General features: G+C 41.2%; 1 protein-coding gene across 2 annotated transcripts in view; it reads left to right on the top strand.

The window, feature by feature from the left end:
• Positions 1–15,660, top strand: part of BTK (Bruton tyrosine kinase) — a 31,952-nt gene that overhangs the window by 4,488 nt on the left and 11,804 nt on the right. The window contains exons 1-5 of one of the 2 annotated variants that reach the window (XM_036067142.2): positions 1,703–2,203; positions 4,076–4,246; positions 4,782–4,880; positions 8,101–8,169; positions 9,750–9,831. In XM_036067142.2, the coding sequence (XP_035923035.1) occupies positions 4,106–4,246; positions 4,782–4,880; positions 8,101–8,169; positions 9,750–9,831 (391 nt within the window). In that variant the 5' untranslated portion in view covers positions 1,703–2,203; positions 4,076–4,105. Of the gene's footprint in view, positions 1–1,702; positions 2,204–4,075; positions 4,247–4,781; positions 4,881–8,100; positions 8,170–9,749; positions 9,832–15,660 lie in introns of those variants that run through there. The other variant, XM_036067141.2, reaches the window with a different exon arrangement.

Genomic DNA, 15,660 nt, shown 5'->3' on the forward strand with positions numbered 1-15,660 from the left:
TATTTACATATCCAGGAATAATATAAAAACATGTCTAGGAATGATAAACTCCAAATTCAAGATATTGTTAACCTCTGAGGAAGGAGGGGATTGATTATAGAGGAGTATACAAGGAGGTTTTGACTCTATGGGTAGTATTTTATTTCTGAAAAACACCAGAAGCAATTATGGCACAATGCTAGGATTTTATAGAGCTTGGTGAGTTCCTGAGTGTAGTGTTATTCTCTGTACTATTTTCAACATTTTGTAATGTAAAAGAAAGTACATTCGATCAAAACTTTGTATTCACAGTATACAATAACAACCCTAGGGATAAGAGTGGGTGGGTATTCCATCTAATCTTGTGCTTTTATCCCATCAACAATGAAAAAATCCTGAAAAGAAAACAGCAAGTAACACCAGTTGGGATCTCCTTGTGGAAGATTTCAAGGAAAATGTAAAAAAATCTGGCAGGACTAGGAAGAGTCCACATGTGGGAACAAGCACAGTTGACAATTAACAGAACTAAATCATCCTTTTTTGCTTGGAGGATTATTGCAGAGGAAAATGCTCCAGGATCCTGTACCTGTACTCTCTCTTATCCCCTGAGCTTACCACCATTTCCTCTTTTGCCAAACGTTCCTAGAAGATGCAGAGGGGTCTGTCCCAACTGCTCTTTGATGATAGCCATGGGGGATGACAGGATGCTGAGGTGGATAGCATCAAAATTCATTGAAGGCAAATATATATATCTGGGAGGGTATAAAAAACTAAAGGTAAAATGATGGGTATATGTATATATATATATCTGGGAGGCAACGAGGTAGGTATCACAGAAAAAGCAAGGGCTATCGAGTCACAGATGGATGAGGTTGGGCAAGTCACACAACTTCCATGAGTCTCACTTTCCTCAGCTGTGTGTTGAGAGAAATAAATGAAATAATGAGTATAAAATGGCTGATGGGTAGACTGCACTGAGAGAAACAAGAGTTTCCTTCCATTCCCCTGGGCAGAAAAGGGAATAGACAGACTCTTTCTGGGCAATTAAGTAATGCTTTAAAGGAGAAATAAAGAGAGAATGATGTTTCTTGGATAGTCTGGCTAAGTAGCTATTTGAACTATGACTGACTGGTTATTTCTAACTAGCATCTCCGGGACTCTTCCCAATCATAGGCAGGCTGTGCAGTTTTCTGAATTTTGCTCTGATGTTGTCCCTAATAGTGTTTCTCTTAGCTTGAGCAGTGATAGGGTCAAAGGTGGTCTAGTTTACTGATCCTGCAGGTGCTTTTCGTATCAATTCCTTGGCATAGTGCAGTTTGTAAGATGGCTGAACTCTTACTCACAAGCATCCTCTTTATGAATTCTGCTGCTCCACAGGGAGCTGGGAGGCTGCAAAAGGTGGCCACATGAAAATCCTTGCATTTGTAGTTTAATAAAGAGAACATTATAATGCTGGAATTCTGTATTTTAAATGAAGACCTCTGTGTTTTTCTATTATTTTTCCCCCTCTTTCTTTATATGAGCAACAGTGTGTGTGTGTGTGTGTGTGTGTGTAACATTCATGTCACTTCCGGTTTCCACCCCCACCCCCACTCTCTGAGTGAAGTGGAGGGTCAGCCCTCACAGTGCATCTTTTGTGGTCAAATTGACTGTCAGCTGCTGATATGGTTAGAAAAAAATTTAGAACCTTTCACAAAGAAGTTGCAACTGCCCTCTAACGCAGAGTGTCCATCACACGCCAACCTTCAGGAAGACATAAAGACAGATGCACCTCCTTTCACATTATTGCTGGATGGATCAGTGATGATTAAGGAAGAACTACCACATTTTCAGGCTGTGTGTGTCTGGACTGGATCACAAGGAATTAAGGGGAAAGCAGTCAAAGAAGGGGCAACCAGACCTTGGAAATCCTGGTAATCCTCCAACTCAATGATCTAGCAATAGAGGCCATTTCACCCCTTGCTCAGAGGGGTGATGGCTAGTGAGAGGCTTGCTTACTTCCTCATACTTAGACCAGCACTGAACCCTAACCCAACAGACACTTGAAAGGGAGGAAGGCTTCCTCTTGTACAAACTGGATTTGTTCTAAAGGAGAAAAAAAGCAGAGGCAGTGTCCAGAAGGACCTATCTTATAGGAAGTAAGAGCAGAGGCCAAGACTGAAGCGGATGCTGGGTCCGAGCAGGCAATGTGTCTGTCCATCAAGAGCTTGCAACAAAACTAAAGGTAAAATGATGGGTATGCTTTATTCAGCTAACAGAAGCAAAACTGGATGTAGTTTGTTGGGAGGCTTCTGATCCAATTTACTGCTCATGCTACTCACTTTCATTAGGGTTTTATTTTATCCTCTAATTTGAGTCTTTTTGATTGTGAAGAGGTACTTAATTGGAATTCACTGTGGAAAAAATGTGATATTATTACAAGGATCTTGATGAGTTGACAGTTCTTGAGAATATAGTATTATTACTTGGTTGCCACTACATCGGAATAATGGAATAATTTCAGTGTTGACAGAAATCTCAGTGGGGTTTGAGCATTAGAAAGTACTCTGGTTGTAAAGTCTTATCAGTTTGTCATTCCCGTGAGAGACCATTTAAACCAGGGAGCCAGGGAACTGTGTGGCAAGGTGTGGGAAAAGGTTTGCTCCTTGGCCTAATTTTTCTCAAAAGATCATTTATAAACCACTGAATGAATCCACCACCAGAAGAGAGTAGCATTGACATGGTGAATAAGTGGCAAAGTGATCATTCTGAACATCCCTGGTGTTCCTTTAACCTATTTTTAATGTCTCCCCGGTATGATAATAGAATTTTCTACACCACAGGAAAGAGCAAAATAACGGTGCGGATAGCCTCAGACTGTGATAAAAATTGCTCCCTTGCGTCCCTGGTGTGAGCAATAATCTGTGCTTGGCAGGTAGAAAAATGATGCTGACTTTATTTATTCTGCATCCACGGTGCCACCAAAAGCATAAGGAGTTTAGTTTTACAAAATGTCATCAATGCCCCCTTAAGAAAAAGCCACCTGTAACAAAATTTGAGGGGAGCTGGTGATTTTTTTTCAGTACTTATTTAGCTCCCCATTTTGTGACAGTATTTATATTTTCACTTCATCTTTCTAAGGAAGGTTTGGAATTAGTAATATGCAATTGTGCATCAACTTTCAGTGAATAACTAATATGAAGTGTGTTTTTGCGTGAATAAAAAAAGCCAACGGTGATTTTTCGTAACTCTCTTTGCATTTCTGTACTTCAGTCACCTAAACTGAATCTTTCGAGAGTACTGTAAATTTGGAGAGGGTAAACAAGTGACTTTTCGTAAATAACCAGAGACGGTATCCATGAGTAAGACAGTTGCATCACTTTTGTACGACAATGTCTAAGAGAACCAATGTAAGAAAAAAAGGAGGGGAAAAACCAAAAACAACAACAACAACAACTCCCTCCCCCAAAATTACTTTTGCAATTTCAGAACAAAGCATCTATCCTTTGTAGCTCAGCCAATGGTTGATGGGCCAAATCGGTTGGGCGGCAGTTAGTATACGTCCATAACTGCAGGTGCAGCCTCCATATCCTTATTAGACCCCTTGGTTAGCAGACCCCAGAGGGACAATGTTTGAGAAAATTGCACTCACTGTCTAGGAAACTGGGAACTGAAAGTCCAATATCTGCCTCAGTGGAGTTCTGACACCTGCATTATCCCTTCTGGGGATATCAGAGTCAACAGCTGCACAGAGACTTCTGCTGTTCACAGATTCTGCACGTATCATAAAAGGGTGGTTAGTATAAAGTGGCCTCCAGACATTACCAAGCACACAGGTACATGTCATTTGACATCCAGAGCATTCCATGGCCTTATACAAAAAACCAGTGTATGTGAACTCACGCTGAACCCGTCCTCCCTATTCAATGCGCATCCATTACACCTGAAAACTGGCAGAAGATGGAGGCTGTGGAAGGAGGATGTCAAGGTAGGAAGAAGGCTCTTCGTTAGCTTTGCACGATTCTGTTCCATTTGAAACTAGGTGGCTAGGCTGAGGGGAAACCAGGAGGGATGAGGATTAATGTGCTGGGTCCTCAAGAACTCTCATTATCAATAGCACACCAGTGAGCTCCGGAAAGAAGAAGCCATGGCTACAGTGATACTGGAGAGCATCTTTCTGAAGCGATCCCAACAGAAAAAGAAGACATCGCCTTTAAACTTCAAGAAGCGCCTCTTTCTCTTGACTGCGCACAAACTTTCCTACTATGAGTATGACTTTGAACGTGGGGTAAGTTTCTCTGCTGTGAAACCTGACTATCAAGGACTTGGCCTTAGATCTTCCTTGAGGAGGTAGATACTTTTTTGGTCGGAGGAGGGAGGTGGTAGGGACCTAGGTATATTGCAAACTCAGGAAGATGTTTCCTAGTCTAGAACTAACCGCAACCATGCTGGCGCAAAAATTCAAAGGTGCTAAGAAACCATGGGGGGAGCCTTACCATGGAATCTTGCAGTAGGTGGTCATTCATTAAATGTTGTTGAGAAGGAAATCCAAGTCTTGAAAATTATTCTTTATTTTTTATGGTAAAGGCACACACAGTCATCCACTCTTCTATAATATTTGCCCTCTATCTGGTAGTCAAAAAAGTTTAAATTAATAGATCTGGAAGTTGTTTGTTTTGTTTGTTTTTCAAAATGACAGGTCCTGATGGATAAAGTGTGGGTGTCACCTCACTATGTTGAATGATTAGATAACAAAATCTAATCATCTGGTTGCTTAATCACTCCTAATCTTTCTCCATTTTCTTCCTCATTCTCTTTCTCAGAGAAGAGGCAGTAAGAAGGGTTCGATAGATGTTGAGAAGATCACCTGTGTTGAAACAGTGGTTCCTGAAAAAAATCCTCCCCCTGAAAGACAGATTCTAGTAAGTAGAGACCATTGTCAGAGCAGGGATGGGGTGGTTAAGAAACTTGGAACACTTCAACTCTCTGTAAATCAGTAATGCTGTGCAATGTGTTAGAGCTCCCTTACAAAATTCTTCACTCTGTTATTGGTTATACTGAGTCTCAGCATTCTTCCCCCAGATGCAGAACAACTCACCTAACCTTGAAAACGTCTTAACACGAATTTTACGATGACATATCAAATTTTCTTTTTTTTTTTAAGGATTTTATTATTTTTTTTAAAGGAATCTCTACAACCAACGTGGAGCTCAACCTCACAACCCTGAGCTCAAGAGTCGCATGCTCCACTGCCTTAGCCAGCCAGGAGCCCCAATATATGAAATTTTCAAACTGATCAGAGATGATTGGTTTTACTCTCTCAGACACCAGGATCAGATCTATAGGCTTGAGTTAGTCTGAAAGCCAGAATCCTAGGGCTCTGAGTAGTGAGATTCTTTAACAACTCACTCTTTATTCTCTCCGCTCATTTCCCAGGGCCTCTCCAAGGCATAACACCTATGGATTTCTGAGTTGAGTTTTTTTTTTAAATATCATTTATTATTTTTGTCCTAATTACAAAAGTAGTGGGTACTTATTATAGAAACTCTAGAAAATACAAAAAAGCACAATAAAGAAGATAAAATCATGCATAATCCTATTATTCAGCTAAAATAACTATTATATGTTGGTACACAGACTTATAGATGTTTTTCTCCACTAGCAACACATATATTCACACTAATATGTATATTATATATTTATTTTTGTAAAGTTTATTTATTTAAGGGGCACCTAGGTGGCTCAGTTGGTTAAGTATCCAACTCTTGGTTTTGGCTCTGGCCATGATCTCATGGGTCCTGGGATCCAGCCCTGTGTGCCCAGCGGGGAGTCTGCTTGAAGATTCTCTCCCTCTACCCCTCCCCCCACTCGCACTCTCTCTTCCTCTCTCTCTAAAATAAAGAAATAAATCCTTAAAAATGTTATTTATTTAAGTATCTCTACACCCAGTGTAGGACTCAAACTCAGGACCCTGAGATCAAGAGTCATGTGCTCTTCCGACTGAGTGTGCCAGGCGCCCCTATGTTATATATTTAAAACATAGAATCAGGGGCGCCTGGGTGGCTCAGTCGGTTAAGCGTCTGCCTTCGGCTCAGGTCATGGTCCCAGAGTTCTGGGATAGAGCCCCGCCATCGGGCTCCCTGCTCGGCAGGGAGTCTGCTTCTCCCTCTCCCTCTGCCTGCCACTCTGCCTGCTTGTGCTCTCTATCTCTCTGTCAAATAAATAAATAAAATCTTAAAAAAAAATAAAAAATAAAACATAGAATCATACTACACATCTTGCTTTGTAATCTAATTTTTCAATTTAACAATATATGGAAACTTTTCCCATGACAATAGATACTCTTTAATAACATGATTTTAATGGCTGTGTGGTAGTCTCTATTATGAATATATTCCAATTTGTTCAACCAATCTCCTATTACTACACATTTGTTTCCAACTTGATATTATAACTATGTTGAGAACATCCTTGCATACACCTTTATGAACTTTTGCTATTCTTTTCCTTATAATAACTTCCTAGAAGTAAAATGTTGTTCTTCTCTTTATTAAATCTGCACAATTTTGTTATGTTTATCTTTTTATTCTATTTTATTTTCTAGCAGTGTAATTTAAATTTCATATACTCCTACAAGCTATGTATGAGAGTATCTCTATTTCTCTACATTCTTTCCAATACCAGATACTTTAAATGTTTGTTAATTTGACAGCCAAGAAAAGTGGTATTTCATTGCTGACTTATTTTTCAATTTTTTGTTACTCATAAGGTTGAACGTTTATATGTCTTACGGTTCATTTACATTTTTCTGTTTTTGAATTGCCTGTTCATTTTTTTGCCCATTTTTTCCATTGAAATGTTTACCTTACTGCTAGTACTTTTTAAGAGATCTTGATATATTATGAGTATCAATCCTTAACTGTAATACATGTTGAAAATATTTTCCCCAGTTTTTTGTTTATCTTTGAACTTTGTTTATGGTGTTTTTTTACTTGCTCATTTTTACCATTCTGGGTCTTAAAAGCTATGTCATCAAATTAGTTCATCTTTTTCTTAATGAGTCTAACTTCTAGCGTTTAGTGGGAAGTCTTGTCTCCCATAAGATTATATATACAGTCACTTGTGTTTTTTCTCTGTCAACTCATAGTTCCATTTTTTTTAAGCTTTTGAATCCATCCAGAATTTACTTTGATGTATGGCGTGAAATAGCCACCTAACTGTCCCCCCCACACCCAAATTAGTGGTTAAATATTTGTCCCACCACCACTGATTGAGTAACCTCCCTTTCCTCGATGGTTTGAAATGCCTGAGGTTTTTTTGAACATGTATGTGCTGGATCCTATGGATATGTGTCCCTACTGGGTTAAAGGAAGCAATCTGTAATCATTAGCATTGTCTATGCAGGAAATTGTTCTGGAGTGACTGCAAAAGACTCCCAGTACCTAAGGAAATCCAAAAAAAGAACAATGCATCAACCAATAACTAGGCTTTCTTTTTTTAAGTTTTTATTTTAATTCTAGTTTGTTAACATGCAGTGTTATATTAGTTTCAGGTGTACAATATAGTAATTCAACACTTCCATACATCACCTAGCACTCATCCCAAGTGCACTCCTTAATTCCCATCACCCAATCCCCAACCCACCTCCCCTCTGGTAACCATCAGCTTGTTCTCTATACTCAAAAATCTGATTCTTGCTTTGACTCTCTCATTTTTTTCCTTTGCTTGTTTGTTTTGTTTCTTAAATTCCATATGTGAGTGAAATCACATGGTATTTGTCTTTCTCTGTCTGACTTACTTCGCTTAGCATGATACTTTCTAGCTCCATCCATGTCATCGCAAATGGCAAGATTTCATTCTTTTTAATGGCTAAATAACATTCCATTGTATACATATACCGCATCTTCTTTATCCATTCATTAATTGATGGACACTTGGGCTGCTTCCATATCTCGGCTATTGTAAGTAATGTTCCTGTAAATATTGGGGTGCACATATCCCTTCAAATTAGTGTTTTTGTATTCTTTGGGGTAAATACCCAGTAGTGAGATTGCTGGGTTGTAAGGTAGCTCTATTTGTAACTTTTTGAGGAATCTCCACACTGTTTTCTACAGCGGCATATGCTTTCATCTTTCATTGCAGAGAAGGGGTGAAGAGTCCAGTGAAATGGAGCAGATTTCAATCATTGAAAGGTTCCCTTACCCCTTCCAGGTAAGGTATTTTCTCTCATCAGCTCTCAAAAGTCCCTGTAATGTAATAATTAGAGTTGGGGTGCAGGGCACAGTGAAGAATACTTGGTCCCAGTGAACAGAATTTGAGGTGGACAAGGAAGCTGAAGTGAGAAATGAGACTGACATGGGCTAAGAGTGTTAGCTTTTCTATTTTCCCAATTTAACATAGTACCTTTTAGTCCCTACACCTCAAAGCGAATCCATAATGGCAGTAACTCTATTATGGTGTGTCTTGTCTATAGTAACTGCATTGAGAAAGATGCTCTGTTGAGTGACCATTTCACTTCCTTCTGGTTCTGCCTATCTGTCTAATGGTGGTCATGTGGGTTGAAAAGACAGAAAAGGGGAGGGAAGGAGTAGTTATTAGGAAGTTCGGTATGGGGAAGGCTTATTAGACTTACACATAAACCTAAATTCTATTCTAGTCTGAAATAACTGAAGAGCCACATAGACATCTGTTTCAAAGATGTATTGTAATCCATGAAGGAGAGCAAGAGCTTCAGATTCAGTCTTCAACGTGGTTTGCTTGTGTCCTGAAAACTCTGTAGGTCACATGTTGTGAATATAGCAGCCTCTGCAAACAGTGAAAGCCAGAAAAGGAAGTGGAAAGTCTCAGGGGAGGGGGCTTTCTGTCATGGATTTATGAGCACAGCAAAACTAACAAGCAAAAAGAAAAATGTGCAAGGATCTTGCTCATGTCCCTGACTGTATCAAAGTTCACAAAACCTGTGAAGGAGGAGTGTTTTAGACATAGTTTTTACTATTGTCTTTCAACCAGATGATGTTGTTTGGCTGGGCTAGTGGGTAATGCTAAATAACAGATAATTCAAATTAGTTTACATTTGATTTCAGAATCCACTATGTAATGTCTGTTAAGTCTGTGAGGATTGGAACCACATGTCTCACGCACCTCCGGAACACCTAACACAATGCCTTGTACATGTAAAGTGTTCAAAAAATACTGCCTGTTTGATCTGATGACAATGCTTAAAATATACTTTACTTTTTTTGAAGTAAATATATACTTTACTCTTTCGTGGTTCCAAACTTGGTTAATTTTGGCAAGGGGAGGCCACTAGGCAGTAGGAGAAAAATTAGCCATGAGTTAAAATTTTGCTTCATATTATCCAAGTGAATAATCCATATGTACTAAACAAGACTTAAGTTATACAAATCATTACTTCAGTTTCTCTTCTACACAAACTCAAGGTTTAATAAGATCATAAAATATTCTTTGTTGAATAAACACAAATCCTGTCTCCACCAAGGCTGGGGGAAATATTATGAACTAAGTTTACACACAAATTGAAACACAAGTCAAGAGGATCTAGGACTATCTAAAAAGCTAAGTGCTTCCAAGTCCTACAACCCTGGATGTGAATTGTTCAGGAATTTTTCAGATAGTTCACATGACCCCAGCTCCACCGCCAACGGAAGACCCTACCTTTCTTTGTTTTCCACTATGAATATACAACGTTGTAGCTGAAGATTAGTTCCTTCGAAGACTTTCTCCTTTTTTCTGAATCCTAACTGCTGAAGTCTGTGTGTCCATTGCTTCAGGTTGTGTATGATGAAGGACCTCTTTATGTCTTCTCCCCAACTGAAGAACTGAGAAAGCGTTGGATTCACCAACTCAAAAATGGTGAGAATTATTTGGAAAATAAACTAGTTTCCAAAGAAAGAAGGGAAGAAAGTGGGGAGGGAGAAAAAGAGAGAGAGAAGAAAGGAAGGAGAGAGAGAGATGGAGGGAGGAAGGGAGAAAAGGAGAGGGAAAAGAAGAATGGATGGAAGGAGGGAGGTGAGAAGAAAGAGCAGAGGTAGAAGGGAAGGAAGGAACGAGAGGAGGGCGGGGAGGAGGACGACAAGGAGGAAGGATGATAGATTGCATTTTCTCTAATGTTAGTGATACGATTGAGTTTCATATTCCATTATATGAATAAGAGATAACGTGCTAGACTAAGAGTTTCAACCCAGTTCCACCACGATCTCTCTGGTGCAATTCTGCAATTGTAGGCACCTCTATTTCCCTATCTATAAAACAGTCCCACTCTTTACACCAATTACAAGGGTGGTGTGTTGGGTTATTCAATGGTCATTGCAATATTTCAACTCGTAAGTATAAAATACCTAGTTCCAAAAATTAGATGATCATGAGAGTGCTTGAAGTCAGTGTGGAGAAGCTTCTTCCAAGCCCTCTTCTACCACAAATAAGCTGGGTGACCTCTGGCAAGTAGGCTAACAAGATTCTTCTGAGGCTTAGCGTTTTCTTCTGAAATAGAAATAATAATGATGCCTGCCACACCTACCTCCAGGGCTGTCCTAACGATCCAATGAGGTAATGTATGTGAAAGCACGTAGAAAACTCTGAAACACTGTACAGGAAAGCACTGTACATCTTTTCATTATGGGTAAATATTTTCTAAGGAACTAGTTCATGTTCCCTGTTTTGTGAGGACTTAAACTTGAACAGTTTCAGCAGCTGACATAGACCATACAATGTGCTCAGATAAACTTGAACTCTAAAGGCTTGCAGCACAGGATGCATGCAGACCTATTTGTGTGTATATATAGCCACATGTCAAGTGACTGAGAGATTAACTGGTTGAGTTGACATCAGGAAAGGCTGCCTAGAGAAACAGGAAGGATGGCAGACTGATAACAGCATGGTTGGGTTATTGCATGACAGCCCTTTGTCTTAACATTTAGATTCTGATATTCGGTGGCTCACTGTACCACCCTTATTCACTCCCTTGAGTGCAAGTCTGATTGGCCAAAATAAAAATCACCAAATCTTTCAAGCTGAAAGAGGAGAGGAGAGAGGAAGAAAGGGGTCATTTATTGAATTCTTGCTATGTGCCAGACAACGAGCTAGATACCTTATGTTTATTATCTCATTTAATTCTCACAGCAACCTTGGGGTAAAAACAATGGTAATAGCTAACACTGAATGAGCACTCGGTATGTTCCAGGCTCTGTGCCAAGTGTTTCGAATGTACCAGTTTTTAATCCTCACGATAAGCTTATGAAGTATGTATCATTCCCCTATTTACAGATGAGGGAACTGAGGTTCCAAGAGGTTCAGTAACCCGCTCATGGTCACACTCATGGGCACGCTGAGAGGTGAAGCCTGGATCTTTGCCAGATCCCTATGTCTGTAGGACTCCAGAGCCTAAGCTTATTGCATAGTGTCATGCTGCTTTGGTCTCAAGTCCAGAAATTACACCTGTAGTTGGCTGCAAGCTATTCTAGAGTAAGGCCATGTTGAGATTGCAAATCAGTGATATCTTGTACCACAAAGCCAGTTCTTGGCATGTTTTGAGGTAAGAGGCTTGCTTTAGCCCTAGGGGGACAAAACGAGCACACAGAGGGCATGTATATTTGCACTTCCTTGGTTCTCTCCACAGTGCCTCATGCAGTGCCTTGCACACAGAAAGGGACCAATAGTTGTGTTAACAGATTTTTCTGTAAGGGTAAACAACCACCAAGGGTGGTTGGGCTCCATGTTGATGGACAGCTAGGATTTAGTTTGGAAATAGGGGAAGGTGGGACATACTGAGGGAGAACCAGAAAAGGAAAAAAAAAATGTGACATGTGCAAGTTAGTAACTCCTTTGCACTTAAACGACTGATTTCAAAACCAGTCATAGATTAGCCTAGCAAATACTTCTAGAGTGCCCACTACATTCAAGGTATGAGCAGTGACAGAGGATAAGAATATCCAGCTTGTAAACTTGGTTTACTGACTCAAATGGCAAACTTATAAGGCTGGTTATGCACTAGTATTAAAGTTCACTGGGCAAGTAAAATTACAACAGTAAAAATAAAGCCAAAACAAATAGAAAACACCACCATTTCAAGTGGGTTATTAGTGCGGATGGATAGTGTGGGTTAAGGTGCAATTCTGCCTTCTCTTCTGGCATTTTACTGAAGGCATTTCATTTCCAGTTGTTCTAGACCTGGGTGTATGTCTTGTTGAACCTGCTTGGGCTCACACATGACCCAGAAAGGAAGCACCTTGCAACAGATACCCACAGTTGCTGGGAGATTTAGGGGCAAGTCCTAACAATCCCAGAACAGCCCCAGGTGCTGGCAATGCGAATTGTGAAATAATCTAGCAGGCACAGAATCCTACTCTAGGGATAAGTTACCCCGCTGTAGGATGAAATGCACCAACTAAAAATCACTAGCACGAGAAGGGGACTTCATCAGGGTCCTGGCTACCTCTGCAGGGGTACTGGCTATGAAAGTACATGAGGGAGTCTTCTCTGGTGCTGGATCCGAGTGGTGGTCAAACGGTTGTCGACAAACGTGGCTAGTTGTATGCCTCAGATCGCGCACTTTATTATATGTAAGTGATACCTCAATTTATTTTTTTTAAAGATTTTATTTATTTATTTGACAGAGAGAGACACAGCGAGAGAGGGAACACAAGCAGGGGGAGTGGGAGAGTTCGGAGAAGCAGGCTTCCCGCGGAGCAGGGAGCCCGATGCGGGGCTCGATCCCAGGACCCTGGGATCATGACCTGAGCCGAAGGCAGACGCTTAACGACCGAGCCACCCAGGCGCCCCTAAGTTATACCTCAATTTAAAAGTAAGGCCCCGGGACACCTGGGTGGCTCAGTCGCTGAAGCGGCTGCTTTCAGCTCAGGTCATGATCCCAGGGTCCTGGGATCAAGTCCGGCATCGGGCTCCCTGCTCAGCGGGGAGTCTGCTTCTCCCTCTCCCTCTGCCTGCCGCTCCCCCCGCTTGTGCTCTCTCTGTCTCTGTCCAATTAAATAAATAAAATCTTTAAAATTTTTTAAAAAATAAAAATAAAAATAAATAAAAGTAGGGCCTCAGGTACCCCATATCCAGCCGCCATCTTTTTTCAGTGGCACTTTCTATGCAACGGTTGCACCCCGAGGCCTTTGCGGTGGGCTCTCTTCTTCCATGTCCCCGAACACGGCAGTGCACACTTTAATGGTATAGCACCACCGATACGTGTCTGCATTCGCTTTAGAATCTTTGGTCAAGCTCTGTAGATCATCTCCTAATTGCAATGTCAAAAATAAGCAAAAGGCCTGAGCTCACCAACAACAAAAGAAAGAGGGGGCATTGGCAAAACTCCAACAACCAATATAGGGAGGAATACTTCATGCGTGCCTGAAACAGAGTTTTAGATATTATCCTGATAAATATGAATATGAGAGAGCAGCCATCCAGGACTTGGAGAGTGTGCACCAACCATTAGTGCCTCCCAGACAGGACTGGCCCTATGCATTGGTGCAGTAGTCTTTCCTGGTCCTCTCCCTTGGACACTGTGTGGGTCAGCTCGGGCTGTAATAATAATAAAAAAAATACCATAGAGCAGGTGGCTTAAACAACAACTATTGATTTATCACAGTTCTGGAAGCAGGGCGTTCAAGATGAATGTGCCAGTGGATTTGGTTTCTGGTGAGAACTATCTGCCTGGCTTGCAGAATGGCTCCTTTCTCATATGGCAAAGAGAGACAGAGAGAATCTCTCTCAAGTCTCTTCTTATAAAGGCACTACTCCCATCATGAGGGCTCTGCTCTTGTGACCTAATCACCTCCCTAAGTCTCCATCTCCTAATACTATTACCTTGAGGGCTTTATCATATGCATTTTGGGGCGGGGGGGACACACAAACATTTAGTCCATAACAGACACTCTACTTCTGCGATTCTCTCCTAAGTAGCTGGAAATACCAGCTCTGGAAATACCAAATTGGCCAACAAAAGAAAGGGGGTCATCTTCACGGGGTCTTTTAAGAGGCAGGCAGTATTTGGGAACATTGGGTGAGCTCCTTAGGATCCGCTGGAGGTAGAGAGGGCAGAAAGCACTATGTGCCCCCGTTAGCATATTAGCATAGCTTAGTTTAGCAGAGCAGTCGGGTGTTGATTAAAAATTCTTGGCAGGTCTACCAGGGTCTAGGCCTGCACCGGAGGGTCTTCAAATTCCCTGGGTGAAGAATAATGGTGAGGGGAAGGAGGGGCAGAAAGTGGAGGTAGGGAGAGCAATCAGTCCTGGCTGGTATCTGGAACATTGTTCAGAATTGCCAGTGCCTGGTAATAATAAAAGACAGACTTTTGGTTGGTTTTATTATTGTTTTAAAATCCTCTATAGATGGGCGCCTCTATAGACGGCTCAGTCGGTTAAGTGTCTGCCTTCAGGTTCCTGGAATCTGGGATCAAGCCCCATGTGGAGCCCCTTGTCATCAGGCTCCATGCTCAGCAGAGAGTCTGCTTCTCCCTCTCCCACTGCCCCTCCCCCCCTCATGCTCTCTCTCACTCTCTCTCTCAAATAAATAAATAAAAATCTTTAAAATCTTTAAAATAAAATAAAATAAAATTCTCTACAGACAGTGCAGCCCCTTATAGCTTGTACCTCCATCTGAATAGCTCCTACCACCCTGTGCTTGGTATGATGGTGAAGGGGAATGCTGAGAAAGTAAGGGGTTAGGGTGGGCAGGGGACTAGTGGTTAGAAGTCTTCAAATCCATGTTTAGAAAAGCATCAAAATAGCACTTTAAAAAAAAAAAACAGCACTTTTGTTCATTTGCCTGTAAAATGCACCTGGCCACCAGAAGCTTCTAGGCTTCCCCCAAAGTCTTAAGTGAATGGAGTGTGACTAGCAAGCTCTTAAGAACTTGAGTTGGTCTCTATAGAGGAAAGTTGTGCCTTGTTTTTATCTTTTAAAAAAGTTATGTGGGCTTCCTCTTAACAGTAAACACTGAAATGTGTAGGTACATTCCTTTTTTTTAAAGATTTTTTATTTATTTATTTGAGAGAGAGAGAGAGAGAGGGAGCATGAGCGGGGGGAGGGGCAGAGAGAGAGGGAGAAGCAGACTCCCCACTGAGCAAGGAGCCCGACCTCAGGACTCTGGGATCATGATCTGAGCCAAAAGGCTGATGCGTAACGGATTGAGCCACCCAGGTGCCCCTCAAATGTGCATATTCTTAGACTGGTTGAGGTCTTTTTGCCCCAATGCTAGCTGTTGTCAGTTATTTCAGTTGTCTTTGCTTCTCTGTTATCTGACAACACGATCCCAGGATGACTTGTCTAATTGAGTTCGTGCTAAGATTCTTGAGATGCCACAGTATTAAAACAAGTGATACCAATTCCTCCTATCTGCAAACCACTCTATTCTTTACAAAGTACTCTGGCTTCTGGGAGACCGTTTGAGCCTCATGACTCTGTGAAGGAAATGGAGGTGCTGTGTTCATCTCCCACAATGAGCTCAACCCACCTCAGAGGCCCTAGGAAGAATGGAACCATGTTTATGCTAGAAGCAGAATCACTTCATTTGCTCCTGAGTGCCATTCTGTTGACTATTCTCTCAACACTGAAAGCCTGACGCAGACATTCTCACGAAAGCAAATATCTCTAAAAGATCACTCAGGTAGCTGGGACATTGGTGTGCTGAGAACTGGAGTGAGAGTTTGGCTTGGGCACATTGTTTCCTGTATCTGGG

The sequence above is a fragment of the Halichoerus grypus genome, chromosome X (genome assembly GCF_964656455.1).
Source record: "Halichoerus grypus chromosome X, mHalGry1.hap1.1, whole genome shotgun sequence".
NCBI lineage: Eukaryota > Metazoa > Chordata > Mammalia > Carnivora > Phocidae > Halichoerus > Halichoerus grypus.